Genomic DNA, 26,252 nt, shown 5'->3' on the forward strand with positions numbered 1-26,252 from the left:
GATTTTTGATTTATATCATGAATTATACTATAGCACATTTCTAAAAGGTTTAGCGAATTACATGTCATTTATTTGAATTCATATTTATTTTAATGACTTAGTATTTACTAAAAAGATGTAAAAAAGTTTGTGTGAATGAATGTTTTGAATTCTTAGAATTTTGTGCATTTGCAATGTATCTAAGTCAGTAGCGAGCGAAGTGAGCTTGGTTTGCGAAGCAAACCATATAAGATTGCGTAACAATTTTCGGGGGCTGGCGAGCGGTAGCGAGCAGGGGGCGCAGCCCACTAGTAAATAAATATAAATTTAATCCAAGATCTCCTCATATAAATTAATATTTTTGCCTTGAAACCAATATCTCTTCAAATGAGACAATATTAATTTAATTCAAGATCTCATATAAATCAATATCTTTGTCTCAAAACCGATGTCTCTTCAAATAAACCAATATTAATTGATCTACTCACGTTTTTTTTTTTAATTTCATTTTGTTTTATTTGATTCATTAGATTATCATAGATCATATTAATCAATATTTTTGTCTTGAAACCAAAATTTCTTCGAATAAACCAGCATTAATTTAATCCAAGATCTCATATAAATCAATATATTTGCCTTTAAACCAATATATTTTCAAATAAACCGATATTAATTTAATCCAAGATCTCATAAAAACCAATTTCTTTTCTTTGAAACACATCTCTTCATCTAAACTAAATATCATTTAACCTAATATCTCTGCTTTTAAATCAATATCTTCTCATAAAAAACCCCTATCTCTGATTTTAATCCAATTTCTTAATTGTCTATGTTATTCAGGTTCTGGGCATCTTTGAGGATTGTTCCAAAACACTAATTAAGAGTTTCAAAAAGTTCGCAGATTCTAATAAATCTTGCGATGTTTACAAGTAAGCTTTGAAATTTTTAATGTTCCCTTTCCTTTTTATCGTTCTATTTTGTTAATTGCAAATTTATTCACTTATTTATAAATCGTACTTTCCTAAAATTCGAATGTTTTAAGCTAAGTTGTTATGTATGTTATGGGACATTTATACCTAAATGTTATGGGACATTTTTCTTCCAACTTGTGAATATTCTTGCATTGCTTATAAAACTGAGATAAAACGAACTAAAATCAAATTACAATGAATAAAATTATCTTTAAAAAACAAGATAAGATAAATTCTACACGTAATGGCTCTTTAGATTTAAGTTACTCGGATATCAATTTTTATCATTTTGATAAACAAAACATGTTTCCAAACTGAGAGATTTGACATCGAATGAATATTATTAACAATATCAATAATATCCTTGAAAACATGACCTTTAATTCTAAAAGATAAAGAAATTGTAAATCAGATATTTTATTCTTAAAATAGCCTTTGAAAAATAATGATTCCTACTATAATTGTTCCAAAAGTTACTGACGAACTGAAAAATGAAGGAAGATGGAAATATACAGTTAGCTGCATTCTACTTAGTAAGCTGAGTTGTTTTTTCTCACTGAATTTCATAATTAGTTGCAAAGTTCGTCAACATATGGCGCTGATGGTTAGAACACGCAATATTTTGTTACATACATGTCATCGCCTGTCATGCTTTTCTAAATAAAATATTTGCACAGACGTTTGTTAATTTTTTCGTCGGATTTGTTGGTGTGACTCGATGGTTATTTTGAATACATTGTTTTATGATTTTATTCCTAAGCACCATCTGATGAAGAACTTTACGTCGAATTTTTAAATAATATGAGAAGATTTTTATTAACTGCAGGCACTGAACTTATCGTTCTTCGGCATGGAAGATGCCCGAGGTGGTGCTCATTTCGCATTATCAAACTACTTGGTGAGCACCATGTGATCAAAGTCACGGAGGCGAGCAATATTACCCTCGCCAAATTGCTCCAGATAGTTCATAGTGGTGAACCACATTCACACATCACATACAACAGAGGGCAACATACAGAGAGAACCATCCATGCCCTGAGCAGGATTCAAACCCTCGTCACGCTAACCGCTTGTCCACCTAGCCGGCAATTTCATGAGAAGAGGTGCTCATTTCCTAAGCATAATGCTGAAAACCGTTCATTTCTGTCTCATTTTCTATTACATTTCATATAGTCGAGCATTTTGGGGATACTCGGAACAATTTAAAAATCGTATTCCTTTAAATGCGAATTTCCAACCCCACGAAAGGGGGTGGTTAATTAGCTCTAAAATAAACCGAATACAAGGATATGTTGGTGGAGTATATGTCCTAAAATGCAAATGACAGTTTTCAAACATTTGAATATTTAAATCAAGAATATTTTTAAATATTTAAGTCAAGAATATTTTTAAATATTTAAATCAAGAATATTTTTAAATATTTAAATCAAGAATATTTCTTTTTAAAAATCTCAATATTATGAATTTCCATATTATTAAGAGTTAAAGTTTACTATCCGATATTGCTCTACTGTTTATTATTAATTATTGAAATACCCTTCAGCTTAAGATTAATGGATGCCAGCTTTTCGGAGAAGTAAAAGAGGTCAGTTGTTCAATACTAACCATATAGCCCTCATTGTGCCGTTGGTCACGAAATTGTGGAACCTTAACATTCATAGCCTTTTGGGCATCATCAAGTTATTACAGAAATCATCAAAGGTGAATAGTTATTCTCTTGTAATAAGTATATCCCATGTAACGCAAATGCGGATTAGTTCCATTAAAAAATCCATCCAAGAGCTTCCAAGAAGTTTAGTTTGTTCCAATATCGGATCCAGGATTTCCCTTGTATTCTGAGTTGGGATCAGAATTGATAGTAGTAAACCCAAAAATGGGTAGACTGTTCAACGATAACTATAAAGTATAGAAAAAAGTAAATAATTTGACCGTTGTAGACTTGAACCCCATCAAGTATAAGGCAGTTAAGCCTGCTGTTCCAAAGTAGCCAATCCGGGCCTACGAACAACTTATGAGCCAATGCTTCAAACTCAGACGCATCTGGTGAAGTGATTTGTTGTGTTGCTGAAGTGTTCTAAATATTGAAATGTGCTTTTAGTTAATCAGTGCATGTTTTATATTTCTGTGTAATTGATTGTTGACTTGTTTGAAATATTAAAAATAAAATTTTGATTTGCAGTTTTAAAATAATTTATTATTTAAATATTGCAGAATGTATGGCTCATTTACAGTAGACATAATTGCAAGTTCAGCCTTTTCTACTAAAATTGAGTCCCGCAACGATCCCAATAATATATTTGTCAAACATGTGAAAAGAATGTTCGAACAGAATCCTGGCTTTCGTCAAATACTTGCCTGTAAGTCAATTTAAATCTATATTTTTATTTTCAAAAACTAAAACAAACGGTACTCTGAACCGTTGATTAATACAGTGGTACCTCCTTAACGTGAAATTGGCATCATCATAATCATAATTATTTAATTTCAACCAGATTTCATATCATCCGACAAATCATGAAAACAATTTATTACGTATTATTAACGCATATTATGTACTACACTAATATATATAAGCAATGCTATTATGTACCAAACAAATTAAAATAAGCTTAAAATTTTTAACTATTTTAATAAATTTTCCCATATCTTACTCCTAACAAAAGTGGTAAATAGAAATAGCATTCCTCAAAATGAATAATTGGCACTTTATTCTCATGCTTCTTATTTGTGTTGTGTCCAGTTTCCCTTCATTGAAGCTTTATAATTAGCTTGAAAATTTCATGTTAAAACATGTAAAATGCAATAATAATTTATTTCTGGGTGATAGCATAATAAAATAACGAGATTTTTATCTAGCAAGCAATTAGGTTCAAATACCAGCACAAGGGAGCGTATTATATTCTTATAGAAAACATGTAGCAACCATTAGTAATTCAACCATCTGTTTTTGTTTGTCCCCGTCTTCAACTATCTGTTATCATGAGGAACTTGAAATCACTTCTTCAGACTCTGAAAGAAGTGCATGCCTGGGAATATTGGAAATACAGTGTGTCCCAAAACGACCGTATAAACTCTGCACAGCTAGATTCCTCGTTGGGAGTACATAAAAACTGCCCTACGAAGCGTTCCTGTACGATCCATAGTTTACGAGGAAAATACGAAAAGCAAAGTATGACGTCACTGCCGGTGCAAGAGAAAGCACTTTATTGAACATATCAACAGCAGTATACTATGCATAATTTGAAACAGAATAAGCACGGCGAACGTTTTAAACGCTATCGTCTTGAAAGATATGCAAATACTGTTGTTGATATGTCCAATAAAGTGTTTTTTTTTTCCTTGCACCGGCAGTGACGTCATATTTCGTTTTTCGTATTTTTCTCGTAAACTATGGATCGTACAGGAACGCTTCTTTGGGCAATTCATATGTACTCCCAATGAGGAATCTAGCTGTGCAGAGTTTATGCGGTCGTTTTGGGACACCCTGTATGTAGTATTCTAGTTCAGATATAGGTGTAAAAGGACCAAGAGAGCCCAAGTCTTTGATCTATTCCGACAACGAACGTCGCAAGATTTCAAATATGGAGATGTGTTAAGTCAGGGGTGGCGAACCTTTATACACCAACGTGCCATTTTTTCTAAAAAATTGTTTGAAGTCATAGACATGCCGTCATATAATTTTGACTTTCGTGATCATTGGGAAAATATTAATACTAAATACTATCAACTCAAAACTCTTTATTTACATTGAGGAAAAAAAATTTGCACTGTCTCAGTTATACGCTTAATTCAACTCAAAGTAACATTAGTGTGACTTCTGTTGCTGCAGATTAGATGACAAATGACTTATATTAGGTTGTAAGATGTTAGTTTAAGCAGGATTGTTAATTTTTTTTGCTAGTTATTTATTGTTAGCTTATTTTTTATGATTATTAATTGCTTTTTTTATCATTAATTGCTAATTTTTTATTAATAATTGTTTATTATTTTGTGTGTTTTTTGTTAATTTTAATTTAACTGTTACATATGCTTCATAGTGTAATACCATTTGTGTGATAACAAATGTGATCGGTGGCGTGCCCGAAATATTGTGTCGCGTGCCATTGGTTCGCCATCCCTGCTATAGCTATTTGCATATGTTCTCTAAATAAAACCGACTAGTGATGATTAGTTTTTTCCCCTCTAGATGTTTTGCTCATCGTTTCATAATGCCACTACTTAATTTACACGAAATTCGGCTGTACAGTTTGTGATGCAGATTGCTCGCAAATGATGTTCAAATATTTTGACACTGATTACTACGAATTGATTTGAACCAATTGCTTCGAAATAGCAGCGATAGTAAACTGCTGTTTGTAGAAAATGCAACACCATGAAGGAATCATCAGAATCAAATGAAATTCGCAGCAAATGTCAATTATAGGATATTATGCAAATTAATAAAGTTTCAGAGCCATCGCGCGTGCGTGGCGCGCGCAGCGCCCTCTGAATTGATGCTGAAAGCGTATAAATAAAGTGCTGTAGCGGGACGTTGAAAATAGTCTATGATTATTTGTTAGTGGCAAACGTTTAGTGAGACCTGAGTATGCCTCCACGACGGAAGAATAAGAAATTCAAGCAACTTACGGAGTTTGAACGAGGGAGGATAATCGGCCTTCGAGAAGGAGGATTTTCCTATCGCGCAATAGCAGCTCGTATGCAGCGGAACAGTTCCACAGTGATGCGAGTTTGGAAGCAGTGGACCGACGAGCACCGAACAACTCGAAAAACAGGCACTGGACGACAGAAGGTGACGTCAGAGCGCGATGATCGACACCTGCTCCGCATGGCGGTGAATGATCGCACAGCTTCCTCCAGGCAGCTGGCAACACATTGGTCTACTGCTACAGGTGTACAATTGTCGGCTTCGTCAATTCGTCGTCGTCTGCTGCGCCGTGGATTGCGTGCAAGGGTGCCATTATACAGGATTCCCCTCACGGCGGATCATCGACGGCTGCGTCAGCAGTGGGCTCTTGAGCACAGAGACTGGCGAGCTGATTGGCACCAAGTTGTCTTTTCAGATGAATCACGCTTCAATTTGTGGACCCATGATGGCCGTGTTCGTGTTAGACGTTATGTCGGTCAACGCTGCCTTCCTGAGTGTATTATTGAACGACATAGTGGTCGAACACCCGGAGTTATGGTCTGGGGTGCGATTTCGTATCATGGACGATCCAATTTGATACGAATTGAGGGTAATCTCAATAGCAACAGATACGTCCGTGAAGTGCTACAGCCCGAAGTCGTTCCTTTCCTTCAAGGCATCCCTGGAGCTATCTTTCAGCAGGATAATGCACGCCCACATGTTGCGCGGACTGTTAGAGACTTCTGTTCAGCACAACGCATGCAACTTCTTCCTTGGCCTGCTTATTCGCCGGATATGTCGCCTATTGAGCACGTGTGGGATATGGTTGGTCGGCGTCTCACTCGTGATCCGCGTCCTGCAGTTTCCAAAGACGAACTTTGGTTGCGCATACAAGCGATATGGAATTCTCTTCCTCAAGCAGATATTCAACATCTGTTTGACTCCATGCCACGTCGTATAGCAGCACTTATTGCAGCGCGTGGTGGCTGCACCAAATACTGATTTCGGACGCTTAATTTGTTTCTTTTGTTTTGAAAATTGCATCATTTATTTGTATCAGTACAAGTCGTTTCTGCATTAAATTTCATTTGATTCTGATGATTCTTTCATGGTGTTGCATTTTCTACAAACAGCAGTTTATATATAAGGTTATTACTATAAAACAACTATAATTAAGGTTATTACAATAATATTATGAAATAATTACTACTTAATAATTAATTACTTCGAGCAAAATCCGTTTATACGATTCTACACTATTTTAAAGCTATTAGACAAATTTGAATCAATAAACTGGTATAATATGACTTTCAGCGTTTAGTGACATTTATTCAGTTCTTTGAAGAAGAACCAGTTAAATGAACTTCGTCTTATACATCACAGTCAAATCGTTCAATTCGAATCGATTCAATGATTATTTTTGCTCAGCCTTAAGGGACTGTCTTCAAATTTCGAGATACTTCAGTGAACATTGAAGTATCTCGAAATTTAATACAGTCCCTTGAAGCTGAGAAAAAATAATCATTGAATTGATTCAAATTGAACGATTTAATTGTGATGTTCTTCTCCTGAGTAGTTTACAGAGATGGTAGTTACGGATTCGTGGAGTCACTTCCAGAATTTAAACATAGACCTGAAGCGGGGAATAGAGAATTTTAGGGGAGTGGATTCTAAATTTATTTTTAATGGTATTAATAATTAAAATATTGGTCAATGGAATATTAACCATCGAACAGTCTGAAGCAGATTATCAAACGGTACCACGCTGGCGACGGCGCACGAACACACGGGTCATCGCATGGATGTAGGTTAAATACAGCTCTCGTACCAAAAGAGTAAGAGTAATTTTAAAATAATGTTATTTTTTTATTAATCTTTCAGTTGCGGCTCCAAATCTGGCAAGAAAACTGGGTGTGAAAATCGTTCCTCAGGATTCCTTGAACTTTTTCCGTGACACAATTTATGAAATAATCAAGCAAAGGAGAGAGACGGGACAGGTAATTTTATTAACTCTTATTTATCCAACTCTACTCTCTGTAGTTGTTCCGCTAAAACAGAATATATACTCACTGTAGGAAGAAACAAAACAAAATTTGTGAAAAGAGCAAAACAAGAACAATAAATAACCTTTTATTTCAAACACTCAGTTACATCTCACATGATAAATATGATTTCATAACCGTTGTTGAACAGCCTACCTAATTTTGGGTTTAACTCAGTGCCCATGTAATTTTGTACCCAATCCAGAAGACAAGGGAACTCCTGGATCAAGTATTGGGAGACATTCGAGGAGGACTTTTTTTATGGACTAACCTGCAATTGCGTTACATGGAGGGAAAACCACGAAAATTTCCTACGATTATCGTCAGTACTGTGGTCAGTAAGAGCCGGTTGCAAAATTCACATCGACCAATCATCGCTGGGATTCAAACCCGGCTCACCTCATTGGAAGGAGAACACTCTATCCCCTTAGCCACGAGATAAATATAGTTTAAAAAAAATTACAATTCATATAGAGCTGGATATCCTGGTTTGTAAAACAATTGGCTTGTGTTTGTGAGAACGTGAGTTCGAACCCCCCCCCCCCCGGCCAGAAAATCCACATTTATTAAAATGGTGACTGGTGCTGTCGGATTCACAAAGTCCTCCACGTTCCCCTAGCAAATCAATACCTCTGGGGTTACTGAATTGGAGATTGATCGTTCTCTGGTTCAGGTCAAAATTACGATTGTTGGTATAAGTAACATCATCTGGGGTCTGGATAGCCTGGTTTGTTGAGCACTTGGCCCATGTCCAAGAGTTCGTGGAGTCGATCACAGGCCGGCCGAAGACTCACCGGGTAGTAAATGGTGACTGATGCACGTTAAATCTGACGAGTCGTAAAGTCCTTCTAGTTTCCATAACAAATAAATACCTCTGGGGGTATTGATCCAGGAGTTTCTTTCTCTTCTGGATTGGGCTCAAAATTACAAGACTACGGAGTTGAACATTAGTAGTCGTAAACCAAAAATTGGGTTTGCTGCTCAACGACGGATATAAAATAAAATGAAAAGTAACATCATCCGTATTTTTATGTAAATATCCGTATTTTTAAATAAATACGTATTTACCCGGATCCGTATTTTTATATAAACATGTGCAACTATTGTTCTTTCGCAAAAATTTATTATTTCCAAAAAAATATTTGAAAATTTAAAAAATATTTAAATTTTGAAATATTTTATTTTTTATTCAGATTTAAAGCTTAAGTTTACTCAGTCGATTGGATGCTCCCTTTGAATCCAGAGACAGGCATTTCTGACCGCTGATGTAACCCAATTGCTCTAAAGTTCAATTTTCATTCATAAATATATGGCTTTATAATATTTTCTTTATTCTAAAAGATATTTTTATATTTTTTTAATCAAACAGACAAGAAACGATTTTCTACAGTTATTGCTGGAATGTGCAAATGAAATTCCAAAAGAAGACCTTAATGAACTAATGTCAGAAGAAGTCACTCAGAATTATGGTTCAGAATCTGCTGATCGTACATATTTCAAAAATATATCATCAAAAAGTGAGTTGTTGTTTTTTCAATCAACATTCCTTTTTTATATCATTTTTAACTACGAACCAACCACTGCTAACATTGAAATCTTAAAATATTGAATTTCCAACTAAGTTTCCACTGTTGACATACGGAATGTTATAAATAGTATTTATAATATGTATATATATATATATATATATATATATATATATATATATATATATATATATATATATATATATATATATATATATATATATATATATATATATATATATATATATATATATATATATATATATATATATATATATATATATATATATATATATATATATATATATAGATATATATACAACACCGAAGAGCCACCCTCCATCTATAGCAATGGGCTCGCCCAGGTTTTCATGGTTTCTCGCCCAGGAACAATGTTTTCATGGGGCACATTAGGAGCCATAATCCTCATAGAACAATCATTGACGTCTGTAAGCTACTTGAACATAGTTGCAGACCAGGTTCACCCATTTATGGCAGCAGTTTTTCCTGCGGGGAATGGTGTTTACAAACAGGATAATGCACCATGTCATAAGGGTCGAATCGTCATGGATTGGTTCGAGGAACATCATTCCAGTGACTTTCAAGTCATATCTTGGCCCCCAAATTCACCTGACCTTAACCCAATAGAGCATTTGTGGTTCTACTTGGAAAACCAAATTCGTGCTGCCACGCTACCCCCTCTCAATGTGAGGGAATTGCAGGACCAGCTGGTGAGCGCTTAGCACCAGATACCTCAGACTACCTATCACCACCTGGTGGAATCAATGCCACGGCGGGTGCTAGCAGTTTTGAGGGCTAAAGGTGGTCATGATGCAATGGCTCTTCTGTGTATTTATATAATATTCCGTAAAATACTGATTCGATTCGAGATATTGTTTTTCAGATTATAAAAAGGAAATATCACGCTGAAAAAAATTAGCTTTCCCGATACTTTTTTTTTGCTTCTTATTTAGAATTTTAGAACTTCAGAGGCTGCGCGTGACGTTTCTTTTGTATTTGGAAAAGGTGCTATAGTTGAAAGACCCGCTCGTGATAGGTATGCCTAGTTAAAAAATAGATATTATGACCTCAAATTCTGGCCATCCTTTTCAGTTCGATGAATTACGATTAAACCAATACTCATTTTGTTCAAAAATTCACGTTAACAACTTGAGAACTTACAGAAAAGATGGAATGTTCCAATACTTTAAAGTTTAAACAATTTTAAAAACGGCTGGATGTTAGTTGCTGACCCAATAAATTTTCCTAAGGAAATTATGAAAATATGAACTTATGTATTTCTGAATATTGCCGGAGTATAGAAACTGTTATACGCAGGCTGCAGTGGTTCTAAATTAGAAAATATATTTGGGGAGGGGGAAACACAGACTAAGCAAAAGCAAAAAATATAGAGCTAACACTTATGCAAGTTTCAAAAAAGTAACACATTTTCTAAAGTAATTACATTAACGTCACGTCATTTCACTAATCTGTCCATTGGCAATCCATAAATGATCAATAAGTTAATTACCAGTCTAACTTACGTTGAACGAGACTTAGCAGGACTTTAACACGCCCTCTTGTTTCTAAACGATCGGCTGGCGCTGAGTTCATAGGCATAGATCATATGTCTGCGTATCAGTGATCGTCTTCTTCTCGAGTTGCAAGAACCCAAATATATTTGATTGACATCTCCTTGAATTTCGTTGCAGTTGTTGTTGTAGTTCATTTACGTCGCGCTAGAGCTGCACAATGAGCTATTGGCGACGGTCTGGGAAGCATCCCTGAGGATGATTCGAAGGCATGCCATCACAGTTTTGATCCTCTGCAGAGGGGATGGCACCTCTGCTTCGGTAGTCCAACGACCTGCACGCGAAGTCGAGCACTTTACGGTAGAACAGTTTAACGAGAACCCATACCTCACACCCTCGGTCCCTACGCAGACTAATCAAAGTGGTCACCCACCCGCACACTAACCGCAGCCAGTGATGCTTGACTTCGGTGATCTGCTGTGTAACGTGTCTTAACGATCAGTCCACTGTGGGACCCTTGAATTTCCAAATAATTCTTATCTATTATTCAATGTTTGAGTTCTTATTACGTATAAATATTGAAAAAGGTTTTAATGTTAGTTTGCACAATTTCCAGGTCTGTCGATGGATGAGATTGTAGCTCAATGTATCCTATTCTTTATTGCTGGATATCAGACCACAACATTGCTGCTTGGATACACAACATACAATTTAGCCGTGAATCAAAAAATTCAAGATAAGGTCTTCGAGGAAATTAAGGAACAGCTGAGAGAAACTAATGTAAGTATTGCTTTTACGCAATAATGCATCATGTTCAATGAATATTATTGAAGAATAATAAAGCACAATGCAGTAAAAAATAACCTTTAAGCTAATTGTAACGTATAATCGATCTAATTTTAAGATGATTCTAGAGTCTTTACTTTAAATATTCAAATTTAAGCCGTCTGGTGGTCTGGGAGTTGACCTCATGTCAGAAAGATCCCGGTTTGAATCCCGGACATGAAGTGGATGCTCTTTTCATCTCTGTACTATCTGTGCTTCTCACTGTGTTAGCAACACTGGCCCACTTAATATGACGCCCCTGAGAAATGATCAACAAATATGCCCTTCTAATATTCGAATGACGAATTCGGGACAGCATTGGCAAAAAATAAATATTCAACTTTTTTTCTGTTCAGGTGATATTTTGCAAAATCTAACTTCCTCTAATAAAAATGCCTTTCATCGATGAATTTGCATTGGCCCTCAAAATAGGGGGTAGCAGCAATCTAGAAAATATTATTCCTTTAGTTTAGGCTTTAGATAAAGTCTTTAGATAGTTTATATTATCCCTTTAGTTAAGAAGATCACAATACCCACAGATATGACCTCTAACGTCAGCTCCAGCTGATTGCTTATAAGCAAAATAGCGTGTTCAAGTTAAGCTAGGTTGAATGTTACTTAACGTATAAGTCAGACCACATAACCACATAACGCACCACCACATAAATCAGAATGTTAATTAACGTTGTTAATGTTAATTAATGTTGATTAAATACAGCGCCGTATCTCGCATCGAATTTTTTGAAATATAATTCTTTCCCGTCTACGTATTTTAGTTAACCTAGATCCATACATTTGTTTGTGCATTTTATTGTAACCGTGATATATTTTTGTTTCGTGCAACTGGCAACTTCGATGCATAATTAGTTTATATTCTACATAGCTTCATACCTGTCTTTGTGTTAGGTAAGAAATACAAAGTGAAAGAATGGAAATCTTTATGAAGGAATTTTTGTGTAAGAATATAGAATGTGTCACTTAAGAGAACTAATAGTGGATGATTTTGACTTACTCAAAATAAAATGAAAAGAACAATTGCAAACGTAAACAAATGCCACGTTTCAACAACCAATCACGATCAATATACCCACACTACGTCATTTGCGGGTATCCCATTGGAGTAAGCACTTTCTGTTGAGAAAATTTTTAAACTACTTGAACCGGTTTTTGGCAAATTCGACCTTTTGAAAAAGTATAATTATTCCATTTGAGATTAATCATATGCTTTTACGATGGATTAAAGTTATAATTTCGGTTAAAAAAATTTCATAAAAAGTAATGTGTGTTCAACTAAATGATTTGACTATTGATTTAGTCAATGGTGAGCCATTTTATTTCTTAAATAAAATATTTTTCATGCATAAAATTTTTTTCTGTGTCTTAATGTAATTCAAGTATATTTCAATGAAAACATTACCACATTTTATAAAATTTCTATGATTGGTCTAAAATGAGTTAAGGTACTTAATTTTTTTTATTTTGTACGTTGTAATTTTATTAAAGCTTTTGTAGTTAAACAAACTTACTCACAAAACTATTATGGCCTATTACTTTCAATTCCCAACATTCTCTCCCCATCTCTAAAAATTCCTATTTAGATTCGAGTCAAAAACTTTCGCCTCATACGCATTAAAAAACACAAAATGGGGTGAAGAAAAATTTCTTTGGTGTCGAACGAATTAAATTCAATGCTATTCGTCAACTTTCTAATAACTGTTATATATTTTTTCTGTGCAAAGTAACTTACGAAGCTTTTCAGAATATGAAATATTTAGACAATGTTATTTGTGAGCATTTCGTCCACTTTCTAATAACTGCAATATACACTGAAGAGCCAAAAAAAACTGATACAGGCATGAGTATGCAAATAAAGGGGTATGGAGCCAATCAAAGTACAGCGCTGCGATCGGCAACGCGTATATAAGACAACGAGTGTCTAGCACAATTCTTTCCGCCCCAGCAAAAAGACTATCCAGACGAAAGCCCGGACTCCTGCAACTTCAGCCCACCGACTTGTGACCCTCATGAAAGAACTACAAGAACTCATGAAAGATCAGGAAGTGCTGTGCCTACTACAAACTCCACTAAAGGGGTTCTCCCCTTCCAATTGATGCACCATTGCCTCCAACCCAAGTCTTACTCCAACAAAGACTTTTACCTGAACTTTTTAGTTTAACATATGGACTAACTTAGGACTTTTTAGTTTTATGTCATCATATTTCAGACGAATCGGTAAGTGGCGCTTCGCGCCAAAAGCCGAGATTTCCCACATTCACATCACATCATATCACAGCACAGTTCTTAAATCGGCTACTGCTGCTACAATGCCGGGTTATACAGATTTAAGTGAGTTTGAACGTGGTGTTATAGTCGGCGTACGGGAGATGTGACATAGAATCTCCGAGATAGCAATGAAATTTGGATTTTCACGTACGTCCATTTCACGAGTATACCGTGAATATCGGAAATCCGGTAAAACATCATTATTGAACATTATTGAGCATATTTGGGATGCCTTGCAACGTGATGTTCAGAAGATATCCCCACCCCCTCTTACTCCCACTGGCTTATGGTGTCAATTATCTCCAGCACTACTTCACACATTGATCGAATCCATGCCACGTCGTGTTGCAACACTTCTGCGTGCTCGCGAGGGTCCTACACGATATTAGGCAAGTATATCAGTCTTTTTTCTTCTTTTTTTTGCTCTTCAGAGTATTTTTCACGGCAAAGTAGCTTACGAGGCAATTCAGAATACGAAATATTTAAACAATGTTATTTCTGAAGCACTTCTTCAACTTACTATTAACTGTTATATATTTTTTCAGGGCAAAGTAACTTACGAAGCAATTCAGAATATGAAATATTTAGACAATGTTATTTCTGAAGCACTTCGATTGCATCCACCTGTTGTAAGGTATGAATAAAAAGTTTCTGATTTTTGTTCGAATTTTTGCTCGAATTTTTGAACTATTGAACACAAGGGAATTGATATACAGGGTATAACACAATGACAGCCTTTATGGTACCCAAATAATTAAGGAGACTTAATTTTAAAATACTTTTTTTCCTTTTTTTTTTTTTTAGTGAAGACCTGGTATATGTACTGATACACAATATTATTGGCATGATTAACAAGCATTGTAACATAAAATTAAAACCAAATTTAAATTGCTCATTGAAACCTAAGTAGTTGAAGCACTAAAACTAATTCCTTAACATCCTATCCAACACTTAACTATTCAAGCATTTCAAATCTAATTTACTTAATTTCATAGATACTTTTTCATCACGTTGGATAGAAGAGCTGTAGTAGATTACGAATTAAAAATTCGATGATTCCTAAAAGATCTAAATTTACCAAGCATTGAAATGTAAATTACTGAATTATTGAAACTAATTCTTTAATATTCTATTCAATATTTTAACTTATCAAGCATTTCAATTCCAATTTACTTCATATAATTGGGAATTTTTTGTCAGGTTGGACAAAAGAGCTGTAGTAGATTCCGAATTAGCAAGTACTGGATTCTTCAGGGATTTTAACTAATCAAGCATTGAAACCTAAATTGTTGAAGTATTGAAACGAAAACTATCTCTGAATTAAAACCTTATTTACTTAATTTCATTAACCAATTTGTTAACAGGTTGGGCAGAATAGGCGTAGTAGATTACATGTTAAAAGGTACAGGATTCCATAAGGATTTAAATTGACCACGCATTGAAACCTAAATTACTGAAATTTTGAAACTGAAACTATCCCAGCCTTAAAACCTAATTTACTTTATTTCATTAACCAATTTCTAAACAGGTTGGGCAGAATAGCCGTAGTAGATTACATGTTAAAAGGTACAGGATTCCTTGAAGATTTAAATTTACCAAGTATTGAAACCTGAATTATTGAAGTATTAAAACTAAAAATATCCAAGCTTAAAACATAACTTATTTTATTTCATCCACCAATTATTTTAACAGGTTGGACAGAATATCTGTAGTAGATTACAAGTTAAAAGGCACGGAAATCACCATTCCTAAAGGAACGACTGTTACCACTCCAGTATATGCTATGCACAGGGATCCAGAATTTTTTCCTGATCCTGAAACCTTCAATCCAGATAGGTAAAGAACACATTTTCTCAGACTTAAAGAAGCATTTTTACGCAAAAAAAAAACATTATTGATGAAGGGGGGTGGAGATTTTACTCCCATTTCTTAACCCAAAAAATCTTTTACAAAAACTGATTTTTTAATGATTTAGTATTTTTTTTTTCATTTAATAAAAACCGTTTTTTAATTGAAAGGTTTATAATATTGTAATTCATAATTATATAGATTTCAATAGTTACAGAGCACTTTTTAATTTTCAGACGTAGCTGAAAAACTATTAGAAAGTGCTAACATCAAAACTCAACATTTTTCAACTTAATATTGTATTATACAGTGAATTCAGAAATCAAACGAAAATTATTTTTTTATTGTGGTAATAAATTTGCTTTAAAGTTCATCGGAATTTTTATTTTTAAGATATAATTCTAACTTTTTAAGGTTTAGTAAGACAAATTTATCTTTAAGGACATATTTTATTTGGAAAACTACACTGGTGATCACAAGTAATAACTGATTCAGATTCGTCTTCTTATTGTTGAAACTGTTTAAGTCTCATGGAAGCCCTGTTAATATGACTTCTAATAATTTTAAATAAAAAATAGTCGTATTTTTAAGATTGCGATTCCTTAAGAACTATACAACTAATTTCACACAAATTTGGTATTTTGCCATGAAAATTGTAATTTTTTTTAAAAAAATCATATAAAAATGATATTAAAAATTTTTTGGCTATTATTAAATAATAATAAAGAAAAGTTTTTACTAAAAGTTATTTTTTAAGTGTAATTATCTTTGAATAAACGAATTCTATAATTGTATGTGAAAATTTTTCCATTCGCTTAAAAATTCTACAGTAAAATTAACATTAAGAAGCCTAAACTTTTGGCCGCTATCCTGTCCTTCCTATTGGGATTATATTTCCCATATTGCAAGTACCCCCTATTATTCAGGGATAGAAATCCAAATCAGATTGAAAGAAAGGTATGTCTATTCAGAGAAAGTACCTTTTTTGTCAGATTTCTTAACTTAAAATATCATCTGTCGTAATTAGTTATCTTATTTGCGGTCACCTCCTCAAACCATTAAGATTGAGTTCTAAATCAAGAAGATGCGATCATTAATTTAAAAGTTATTTTGAGTGGTCTGTTTCAATTTATTTATTATTGCGCACTGTAATTGACATAGTGCTTTCCTTTTATTTTATTTTTATCCTTGCTGTTGTTGTTTAATTATTTCTTCCCTATATTAGTTTCAAATTTCTTTCTTACAGATTCAGTCCAGAAAATAAAGATAAAATTATTCCGTACTCCTATTTACCATTTGGTTCCGGACCTAGAAACTGTATTGGAATGCGATTCGCTCTTTTGGAAACCAAAATATGCCTTACCTATGTCCTAAGTACTTTCCAAGTACTAACTGGTCCAGAAACAAAGGTATTCCTTAACGTCTATTTTTAAATACAAGTATAGTGGGGAATATCACCCTTCTATGGAAAGAACTTCCCTCGTCATTTATCTGGAGCAGTGGCTGTGACTATTGTTACGAGGTTTAATTATTAGAGTTCATATTTAAAACAGGTTTTGGGTCAGGTCGGTGGGAACAGGGACTCAAGGAGAGAGAACCTTCTTTTCTTTGAAATGCGCTATTTCTTGTTTTCATAGAAGCGGGTGGCCTTGGACAACATGTCGAGGGAACTTCTTTCTATAGACAAATTATACATCCCACAAAACAACTTGTATATTTCCCACAAAGAAAAACTAAAGAAAGTGACACATGTAATTTCACTGAAACTTAAATAACGCTCATCATGAACTTCACTTGCTATATTTTCTACATTATGACAACAATCAGATTAATCCCTTGAACTTGTGCACTCGAGGTTGTTCGAGCTCGCTGAACAGGCCAAACTGTGCACACTCGAGATAATTCGAGAGGAGTTGTATTTTATGTTGCAATAATTTTTCACACTCGAATATAATCGAGAATTGAAAATAACAATGTGAAAGCGAAGAAAAAAAATCGTTTTATTGATATTTATCATTTACATAGGATTGTTAGCTATACTAGTCATAATTTAGTTTTATACACATTTTATGGGATCAATGAATCAATCTTGTTCAACGTCAAGCAAATTTCTTAATGAAAATAATTTTTGTTACCGACTCAACAGACTCTAAAACAGATTAAAGAATACTTTATGTTTTGTTCTGAGTTTTTACAAGGAGTGAAAATAACTTCAGATTCTGAAGTTATTTTTACCTCAAATAAAAGTAACTATCGTTTTCATAACGTAAGATAATTTCTATAAAAAATATTTTCCTTTACAGAATTCATTTTCACCTAAAGAAAAATCATTATTGTTTCGTAAGAATTTTCACTTAAAATAAATGTAACATTTGTTTCAAAAGTTCTTTTACATTAAAGATAATTATAGTTACAGAAGATTTTTTTTAAATTCATTTTCACTTGCTGTAAAAATGACTATCGATACAAAAGCACTTTAACTTGAACTAAAGAGAACTTTACAAAAGTTATTTTCACATAAATATTTTAACATAAAATTTCACATAAAATTTCACAATTTTACATCAAAATATATTATGATTGTTATGATCATGTGTAGATCATAACAATGTATGTAATATTAATATTATTAATATAATTTTTTTTCTTTTTAGATACCCTTAGAACATCTACCAGGAGGTCTAGGTTTTCTTCGGCCAAAGGATATTACTCTTCGATTTAAACAGAGAGATGATTGTCCTTTAAGATGATGACAGAAAAATCATACTCAACTTCATTCAGAAAAAAAAAACTTTTCCATTACTTATATGCATGAATATAAGAAGAAAGACATACGTAATATTAATGTAATATTTACATTCAAGTGATTTTATTTATTATTTTTAATTCATTCTCAATATGATTTGTTAAATAAACAAATTTTGATTTAAAATCTATTTATAATTTTTTGTCTTTATATTTATATCTTATTATTCGACACAAAAGGAAGGCAAAGGCAAATGCCAAAAATTTCTTATTCATACTATAAATTAACTTTGTTTGATGTTGTAATCCAACCTTAGAGTTGATAATGATTACTTAAATTTTAAAAACATGCTTGTTTGATTTTAATCACTTCAATATTATGTAGCTTATAATGTGTATAATTACTTTATTTCAATAGAGATTCTAAACTATTCTGAGCAATCATTACACAACACCTTGTGCATTACAGTGACAAAAGTCAAAATTTGATGAGTATATTAGAGCAGGCAACCATTCTTCAAATATTAATTTATTTAAGACTTAATCTTACAGTCAATGCACAAATTTATTCATAAATCTATACACTATCTACTAGGCAATGGGAAAGTTCAAAATTATTTATCCTTGTTATATTGGAACAAGTAAATAAAGGAATTTTCACAGAATCGAGTGTTAGAATTAAAGAGAAATTTTATACAATTTAAAACCTTTTTTTCTTTGAAAATATTTGCCCGTATCAAATTACATTTATAACCGAAACATAAAAGAAGTTCCGATTAGATATTAAGGTCTATTATTTTGATACTATTTGAAGTACATAATGTAAATAAAAATGAAATTTTTACAACTGCAGACATAAATTTAAATTTCAAACACAATATTAGTAGTAATCCGCATAAAATAATCTCATTTTAACCATATTTAATTTTATATATTTTAAAATTTATTATTACTATTTTAAATCAAATGTACTTAAGAATAGTGAGATAAACACATTTAATTCAAAATAAAATTGGGACAAAATTTCGACAGCAAATATTCAATTTATTTTTAAATTAAAACAGTGTTTCTACGCTTATTTTTAATTAAAAAACACTCAAACCTCTTTAGGAAAGATATATTTTTAGTTAAGGGAGGAATTTAATTCTGAGACAAAAATGATGCATAGCAGCCATTTTAAAAAAATCAAAATTTTTATCACACTCTTTGATTGAAGTTGGAAAAAAAAATTATAAAATTACTGAAAAGTGAATTTTTTGTCGAAATACCTCTAAACACCGTCATCGTGTTCTTTTGTCAGTGTCCTCCTTGTCATCCTTATTTAGCCAGATATTCAATTATAAAATACAATTTCAAACGGATATTTTGAAAACTAATTAAAAATTGAAGAAGAATGAAATTCGAGTAATAGGATAACACTTATAGTATTACAATATCATTTATCTTTGCTACTTTGTGCTACATTTGTCCTGATGGCATCAGGCCAAATTATGAGAACTTTAGCTCCATATTTGTTTTTTAAAATCTTAAATCGACTACATTGCGGATACAATGTGCAAATGTTTAGAATCTTTCTAAAAAATTAATCCAAAAAAAAAATCGTACTAAGAGTTGAAAATTAATTTTTGAGTAAGAGAAAAGCAAAAATTTTATCAAATTAACAAAGTAATATTTTAAAAAATGTTTTTTTCGCCATAAGTATGAACACTGCAGCTAAGAAAAAGAAAATCTAAGCATGCTGTAACCCAAACAAATTTAGTAACCAGCTATACTTCTGATTCAACTACAAATTATTTCCTTAATTGATGAGACACCTCCCTGGCCAAGCCGTGTAGCAGTTGGTTGTGTAATAATAATAATGTGTTGGTTTAGTAACCACCACACAACAAACACTGTGTTGTGTGACGGTCTCTGGTTCAAATCCCAACATAGCGAGTTTGGATTCATCTCTCTAATCTGCGCTTTCTGCTCCTTAATTTCATAAGGACTTATCAGCCGAACTCTGTATTAAGAATACACTCTGCATACGTGTCCGTAACAATATATAAATTTTACGTCATTTTTTTACGTCACATTAAATATACTGTTTATTTAACTAAAGAACTTCCCTTGCCAGACGTTCTAGTCTGTAGTCGGTGACTATGGTTCCTTCTTCTGCTTATATTTGTCTACTTTCTAAAGGGTTGGGGGTAAACATTTAAGACAAATTTTAACTCGGCTTAGCGGCAAAATTATAAAAATCTCTCGTTGAAATGGGCTTTTCTTTGTTTCCATTGCAGCAGACAGCCTTAATCACTATGATGAAGGAAATTATTTTGTTATGCAAGTGGTACACTATTAGGGTATTGGCAACAACCATCCACAATGAGGATACGGTAACTATATTGGCACCCGCACGCACTACACCCAATAAGTTCCCAATTAAAGTTCAATAGCAATTTTAAGCATGCTAACCAATAAAAGAGTATTAAATGTTTTGAAAATAATCAAGGATCGAATTTTTTTTAAAAAAATCTATTATAGTTTTTAGACATAAGTCCTATGTTTGACAGTTATACTTTGCAAAGTTTCGAGCTGCATCTAGTTTAATTCTGACTTGATTTTTTTGATAATTTTATTAAAAATTTCAAGTGTTTTAGGTGTAATATTTGAACTTACTGACGTCTTCTTTCCTCCAATCATTTTTTTCCCTACTTGTCAATAATTTTAATAAGTTTGAAAAAACGCCTGCGTTGCCTGATGCATATATTAACAAATCAATTACTTTGAATAAAAAATGTAATTAAACTGAAATTTAAATTCATCTTTGTATGAAATTTCACAAAACTTGAAATAATTTTATACCAGAACAGTTAGTTTCCTCTATTGTCCAAACCAAATCAATTGATTTCATAAGTTCTCTAAGATTGTAATGTGCTACCACTGAAAGTATGGAAGTTTGGAAGTAACTCTTACGCTTTTCCTGAAAATTCTGGAATAAAAAGAAAATGGAAAACTTTTTAATCATTTTTACACATTACTGCAGATAAAAATTTAAAAGAATTCTACAAAACAATTTGTGACCTAACTCTAGCGAATAACGCAAATAGTATTGGAAGCAGCATAAGCTAGGGGAGCATGCACGTACCCCCTCGGAAAAGTTCTGTTATCCAGGTATTCAACTATTCATATCTATTTCTTTGACTGTTTAATTTAAAACAAAAAATAATTAATTCTAAACAAAATTATGCAGTATATTTTGTCAATTCATTTTTATGAGGTTTTGAGTCAAACTAGCCTCAACTCTTGAAATCGAAATCTATTTTATTAGCAGCCAAAGGAGTAATTTGATTTAGCCAACATTTTACATTATAATTAAGCTTCGTGGAGGCGGCAACTTTTCCACATATATGCGTTTACATTTGAGATTTTTATTTTTTCCCCTTCACCCTCCTACTCAACATGTTCCAAAATATTAGTTAACACATGGGGAGGGAGGAGAAAAATGGTGGACTATACTTGAACGCACTTTATTTCCTCCTCCGTCTGTTACGTCAATATTTAAATTGAACTAGGGTGATAGTTGAGTAATAACACAAAGCGCTATGCTATATTCGTAATCGCAAGATTCTAATACGCCATGTGATAAGAACACCGTCCCCATGCCCAGAGCCCCCACTCCATCCACCCCTCTTTTCCTCTTCTAAGATCTCTGGGAATGTACACTGCTCAAAACAATCAAAGGATATTGCATAAAATAACAGTTAAGGAAATTCTTTTTTATAAAATGGAGGTAGGTAGGTACTTTATTTACGTCGCACTAGAGCTACACAATGGGCTATTGACGACGGTGTGGGAAACATGCATGAGGATGATCCGAAGTCATACCATCGCAGTTTGTAACATCGGCAGAGAAGATGGCTCCCCCGCTTTTGGTAGCCCGACCCGATGACCTGCACACGAGGTCGAGCACTTTATGGTAGAACAGTTTAACGAGGATCGATACCATGCTCCTTCGGTTCCAACGCAGGCTGATCAAAGTTATCACCACCCACTTACTGACCACAGTCACTGATGCTTGACTTTCGCTGTTCTACTGTCTTCACAATCAGTCAGTCCACTTCGGGACGGCTCTGGTAAGTCGTGGATACCTGAGCACGAAGACGAGCACTTAGAGTCGGTAGAACAATTTAACGAGAACCGATACAGCTCACCCTCGATCCCTACGCAGGCTGATCTGAGTGGTTATCCAACCTCTTACTGGCCGCAGCCATTCATGCTTGACTTTGGTGCTCTACTGGGAACCGAGTCTTTACGATTAGTCCACCGCAGGACATTGCATAAAATGGAAGAAGAGACTCACAAATGCGAATTTTTCCTATTTTCAAACTTCGCAATATGCAAATTTTGAGTCTGACGACGAAGACGACACTTCAGTGGCAGCGAATTAGATTTGACTTTCAACTTAATGCAAGATAATGGGGGAAAGAATGATCGACAAACTACACTGGTTATCATAAATTAAGGAAAATTCACAAAAATCGCGATAACTCAAGAAATTACACATGGAATTTTATGAAACTTACCCACAATATACAACACATAGTAAGGTATTAAACAACATAAAAAGAAATTATCAGACATTAATAGTAGTATAGAAATTAGCACATGTATAAAATAAACAAATTGGAAGTATCGGTTTGCAATAGAAAAAGTACCTTTAATATGGAATATGATTGCCTCTAGAAGCAATACAGCACAAACAGCGATGTGTGATGCTTTCAATTATGCGGTCTATCAGTTCAATAGGAAGTGAGAGCCATTGCTCTTGTAAAGCAGTTGCAAGCGTGGCAAGGGTCTGAGGGGGCGGATTGATGGCAGATACACGCCTCCCTAGAGCATCCCAAACGTGCTCGATAGGATTCAAGTCCGGGGATCGAGCTGGCCACTCCATGCGAGTAATTGTTTCCTGTTGAAGATAATCATCAACAATGCGAGCTCTGTGTGGTCTTGCATTATCGTCCTGTAACAGGAAGCAATCACCAATTGCTCCGGCATATGGGCGCACATAAGCATCAAGGATGTTGTCTCGATAAACCTGAGCATTCACGGTTCCCCTTGGAAAGACATGGAGGTATGTGCGCCCTCCTAAGGATATGCCTCCCCAAACACAGACACTGCCTCTTCCGTATGCATCTCTTTCACGGATGTTTGATGGATGATAACGGGTCCCAGGTTCTCTCCATATCAAATAACGTCTACTGTCACTTTCTAGACTAAACCTGGACTCATCCGTAAAGAGAACAGGCCTCCATTGATCTGACGTCCAGTGGACATGTTGTCGGGCCCACTGCAAACGGTCTCTCCTATGGCGTGATGTGAGCGGCACGCAAATGGCTGGTCGTCTCGCATACAGACCACCTTCGTGGAGCCTTCTGCGCACAGTTGACGTTGACACCAACCTTCCGGTGGCTGCAGCAAGAGAGGATCTAAGATGTGTCGGAGTAGCGGTTCTATTCCTGCGTGCACTTAATGTCAAATATCGGTCATCGGCACTGGTCGTAACAGTTGGCCGTCCTTGACTGAACCTCCTAGATGCCGAATCTGTGGTTTGAAATTGCCTCCAAAGTCTATGAACCACAGATGGACTCACATTTAGCCATCTGGCCACTTCTGATTGACTCTGCCCTGCCTCTAGTCTCCCGATGGCTCTCCATCGTAGTTCTTCAGGCAAATGATGCCTAGAGGTCATTATTACGAATTGGCTATCTCAGATTTTCAATGTCGCAATTACAGTAAAATTTGTGTGCTTTCTCTCAAACTTGGACTTTTATGCTCCAGGCAGATGACGTAAGCCGAGTGCAGCGCCACTAATTTGCATATTGCAATTTTACTCAGCTACTCTTAGTGGACAACATATGCAAATTTTGCACGGTTTGGCTTACTTTTGAAAGAGTTATCGCTATTTTTGTGATTTTTCCTTAATTTATGATAACCAGTGTATAAGCGCGCTCTTCCGATGAGTGCGATGTCTCAACATTATTAACATCTATCAAGTCATTTAACCGCATCAGAAGCTTGGAGAGTTGTTGGCCAGTTAGAGGGAATCCAACACAAGACGAAGTAGCACAAGCCATTGTAGTTTCCTAAAGTGCGATTTCCAGGTTCTGGAACCGTTTTGTGGAGACGTGGAAAGCAGGCTGAAGATCAGAACAAAGGTATAGACGTGCAACAATGCCCAATGAGGACCGTTATTTAACGTTAACGGCTCGGAAACACAGAAATATGAATGCCACTCTTCTTCAACAACACCTTCGCTTGGCTACTATGGCACTAGAGTTTCCGCCCAAACTGTCCGAAACCACCTGAACGCTGTAGGTCAGTATGCTCGTCGGCCAAAGGTGTTTGTCACGTCAACATCAACATCACGCCAGCAGAGAGTGGTCAACAAAGCTGGAGAGGAAATGAATGGCACAATGTTCTTTTATCTGACGAGTCCCGTTTTTCCGTTCATCCTGATAATAGGCATGTTTTCATCTGGAGAGAACGGGGCACTAGAAGCAGTCCTGCGTTCGTACACAAAAAGAGTATGATTTGGCGGTGAGGGAGTGATGATCTATGCTAGCATCTCCATTGATGGGAGGATGGGAGCACCGATATCCATAACATTCTTAATAGAGCTCTAACCGGTCGTCGATATAGGGATGAGATCCTGAGACCTATACACTGCAGCAATTTGTTCATGTTAATGGGTGACAATTGCCACCCACAGCGTTCTAAGTTGGTAAATGATCTCCTTTTGGATGAAGGAACTATACGAAAAGATTAGCCAACGTACATTTCGGACATGGACCAAATCGAGCATGTTTGGGACGTTCTAGGTAAATGAATTGCCGCACGACTACCACCCCCAAAAACTCTCCAAAAACTGGAAAGAGCTCTTCTAAAAGAATGTTACGGAATGGGACTGAATACCCTAGTCCCTCATTAATAACCTCATCGACTCGATGGCTGAAGGGTTTCCGGGAGAAACCACACACCCTACTAAAAACGATTTTCTTTTAGGGAACCACCTTTTTTTATTTGTTTCTCTCAAATGCAATTTTTTTTCTTTTTTTTGTACCCAAATGCTCAGTGAAACGCATTTTATGTTCGCCAAAAAAATTTTATTTTCATCAGCCTCTATGTCTATCGTTAATGTATCAATTGTAGGGATTTATAAACCGACTATGTCAACCTTCATCTATCAAAAGGTAACTCGAGATAGAGTTAAGTTAACATGTCTTATATACTAGTGAATTGGTATTTAATATTTATAGTGGTAGTTACGCCACATTACTCCCCTTCCAGAATTTTATCTGGGATAGAATTCGATTAACGGATACCACTAACTGATTTTTGCTGTTTATTTATTTATATCAATTTTGCTCATTGTTTTTTTTTTTCTTCATTTTCTTTTTATAGCATTTTTGCTCATTTTTTTATAGCATTTCGCTCATTTTTTTCTTTTTTTTTTTATTGACCGGGAGACTTTATTTACATCACCGGATTTTTTTTTTCTTTGAGCAGTATATTTTTAAGCAAATCAACTGTTTAATGTGGATCATCCATCAATTTTGGCATGTTCTTATCACGTCCACAGGTCGCCAATTTGTTGGGTCTTTGTGCCAACTAAATTAAATGAATGCCAAGTACGATACTACAAATAATTTTATCAAAAAAATAACATATTTTATTTCTTATACATTTTAGAACACAACAACATTTTTTTATATATCTAACTCCGTTGCCGAAAAGAGTTCAAAACTAAAACTTATAATTTTCGAATTTAGAATGTCAAAATTATTTTTTTAAATTTCCGTGATGCTTTAAGTTTTATGTTGAATGAAAGCAATTTT

General features: G+C 34.4%; 1 protein-coding gene across 2 annotated transcripts in view; it reads left to right on the forward strand.

The window, feature by feature from the left end:
* Window positions 1-18,566, forward strand: part of LOC107443018 (cytochrome P450 3A9) — a 36,996-nt gene extending 18,430 nt beyond the window's left edge. For both annotated transcript variants that reach the window (XM_087149999.1, XM_087150000.1), the window contains 9 exons: window positions 820-908; window positions 3,162-3,307; window positions 7,456-7,571; window positions 8,986-9,133; window positions 11,291-11,454; window positions 14,328-14,416; window positions 15,475-15,618; window positions 16,877-17,039; window positions 18,285-18,566. In XM_087149999.1, coding sequence (XP_087006125.1) covers window positions 820-908; window positions 3,162-3,307; window positions 7,456-7,571; window positions 8,986-9,133; window positions 11,291-11,454; window positions 14,328-14,416; window positions 15,475-15,618; window positions 16,877-17,039; window positions 18,285-18,380 — 1,155 coding nt within the window. In that variant the 3' untranslated portion in view covers window positions 18,381-18,566. The remainder of the gene's footprint in view (window positions 1-819; window positions 909-3,161; window positions 3,308-7,455; window positions 7,572-8,985; window positions 9,134-11,290; window positions 11,455-14,327; window positions 14,417-15,474; window positions 15,619-16,876; window positions 17,040-18,284) is intronic.
* Window positions 18,567-26,252: the final 7,686 nt, after the last annotated feature.

This window comes from Parasteatoda tepidariorum, chromosome 8, assembly GCF_982258835.1.
Source record: "Parasteatoda tepidariorum strain Cologne lab strain chromosome 8, Ptep-v5.0, whole genome shotgun sequence".
In the NCBI taxonomy this organism is placed as follows: domain Eukaryota; kingdom Metazoa; phylum Arthropoda; class Arachnida; order Araneae; family Theridiidae; genus Parasteatoda; species Parasteatoda tepidariorum.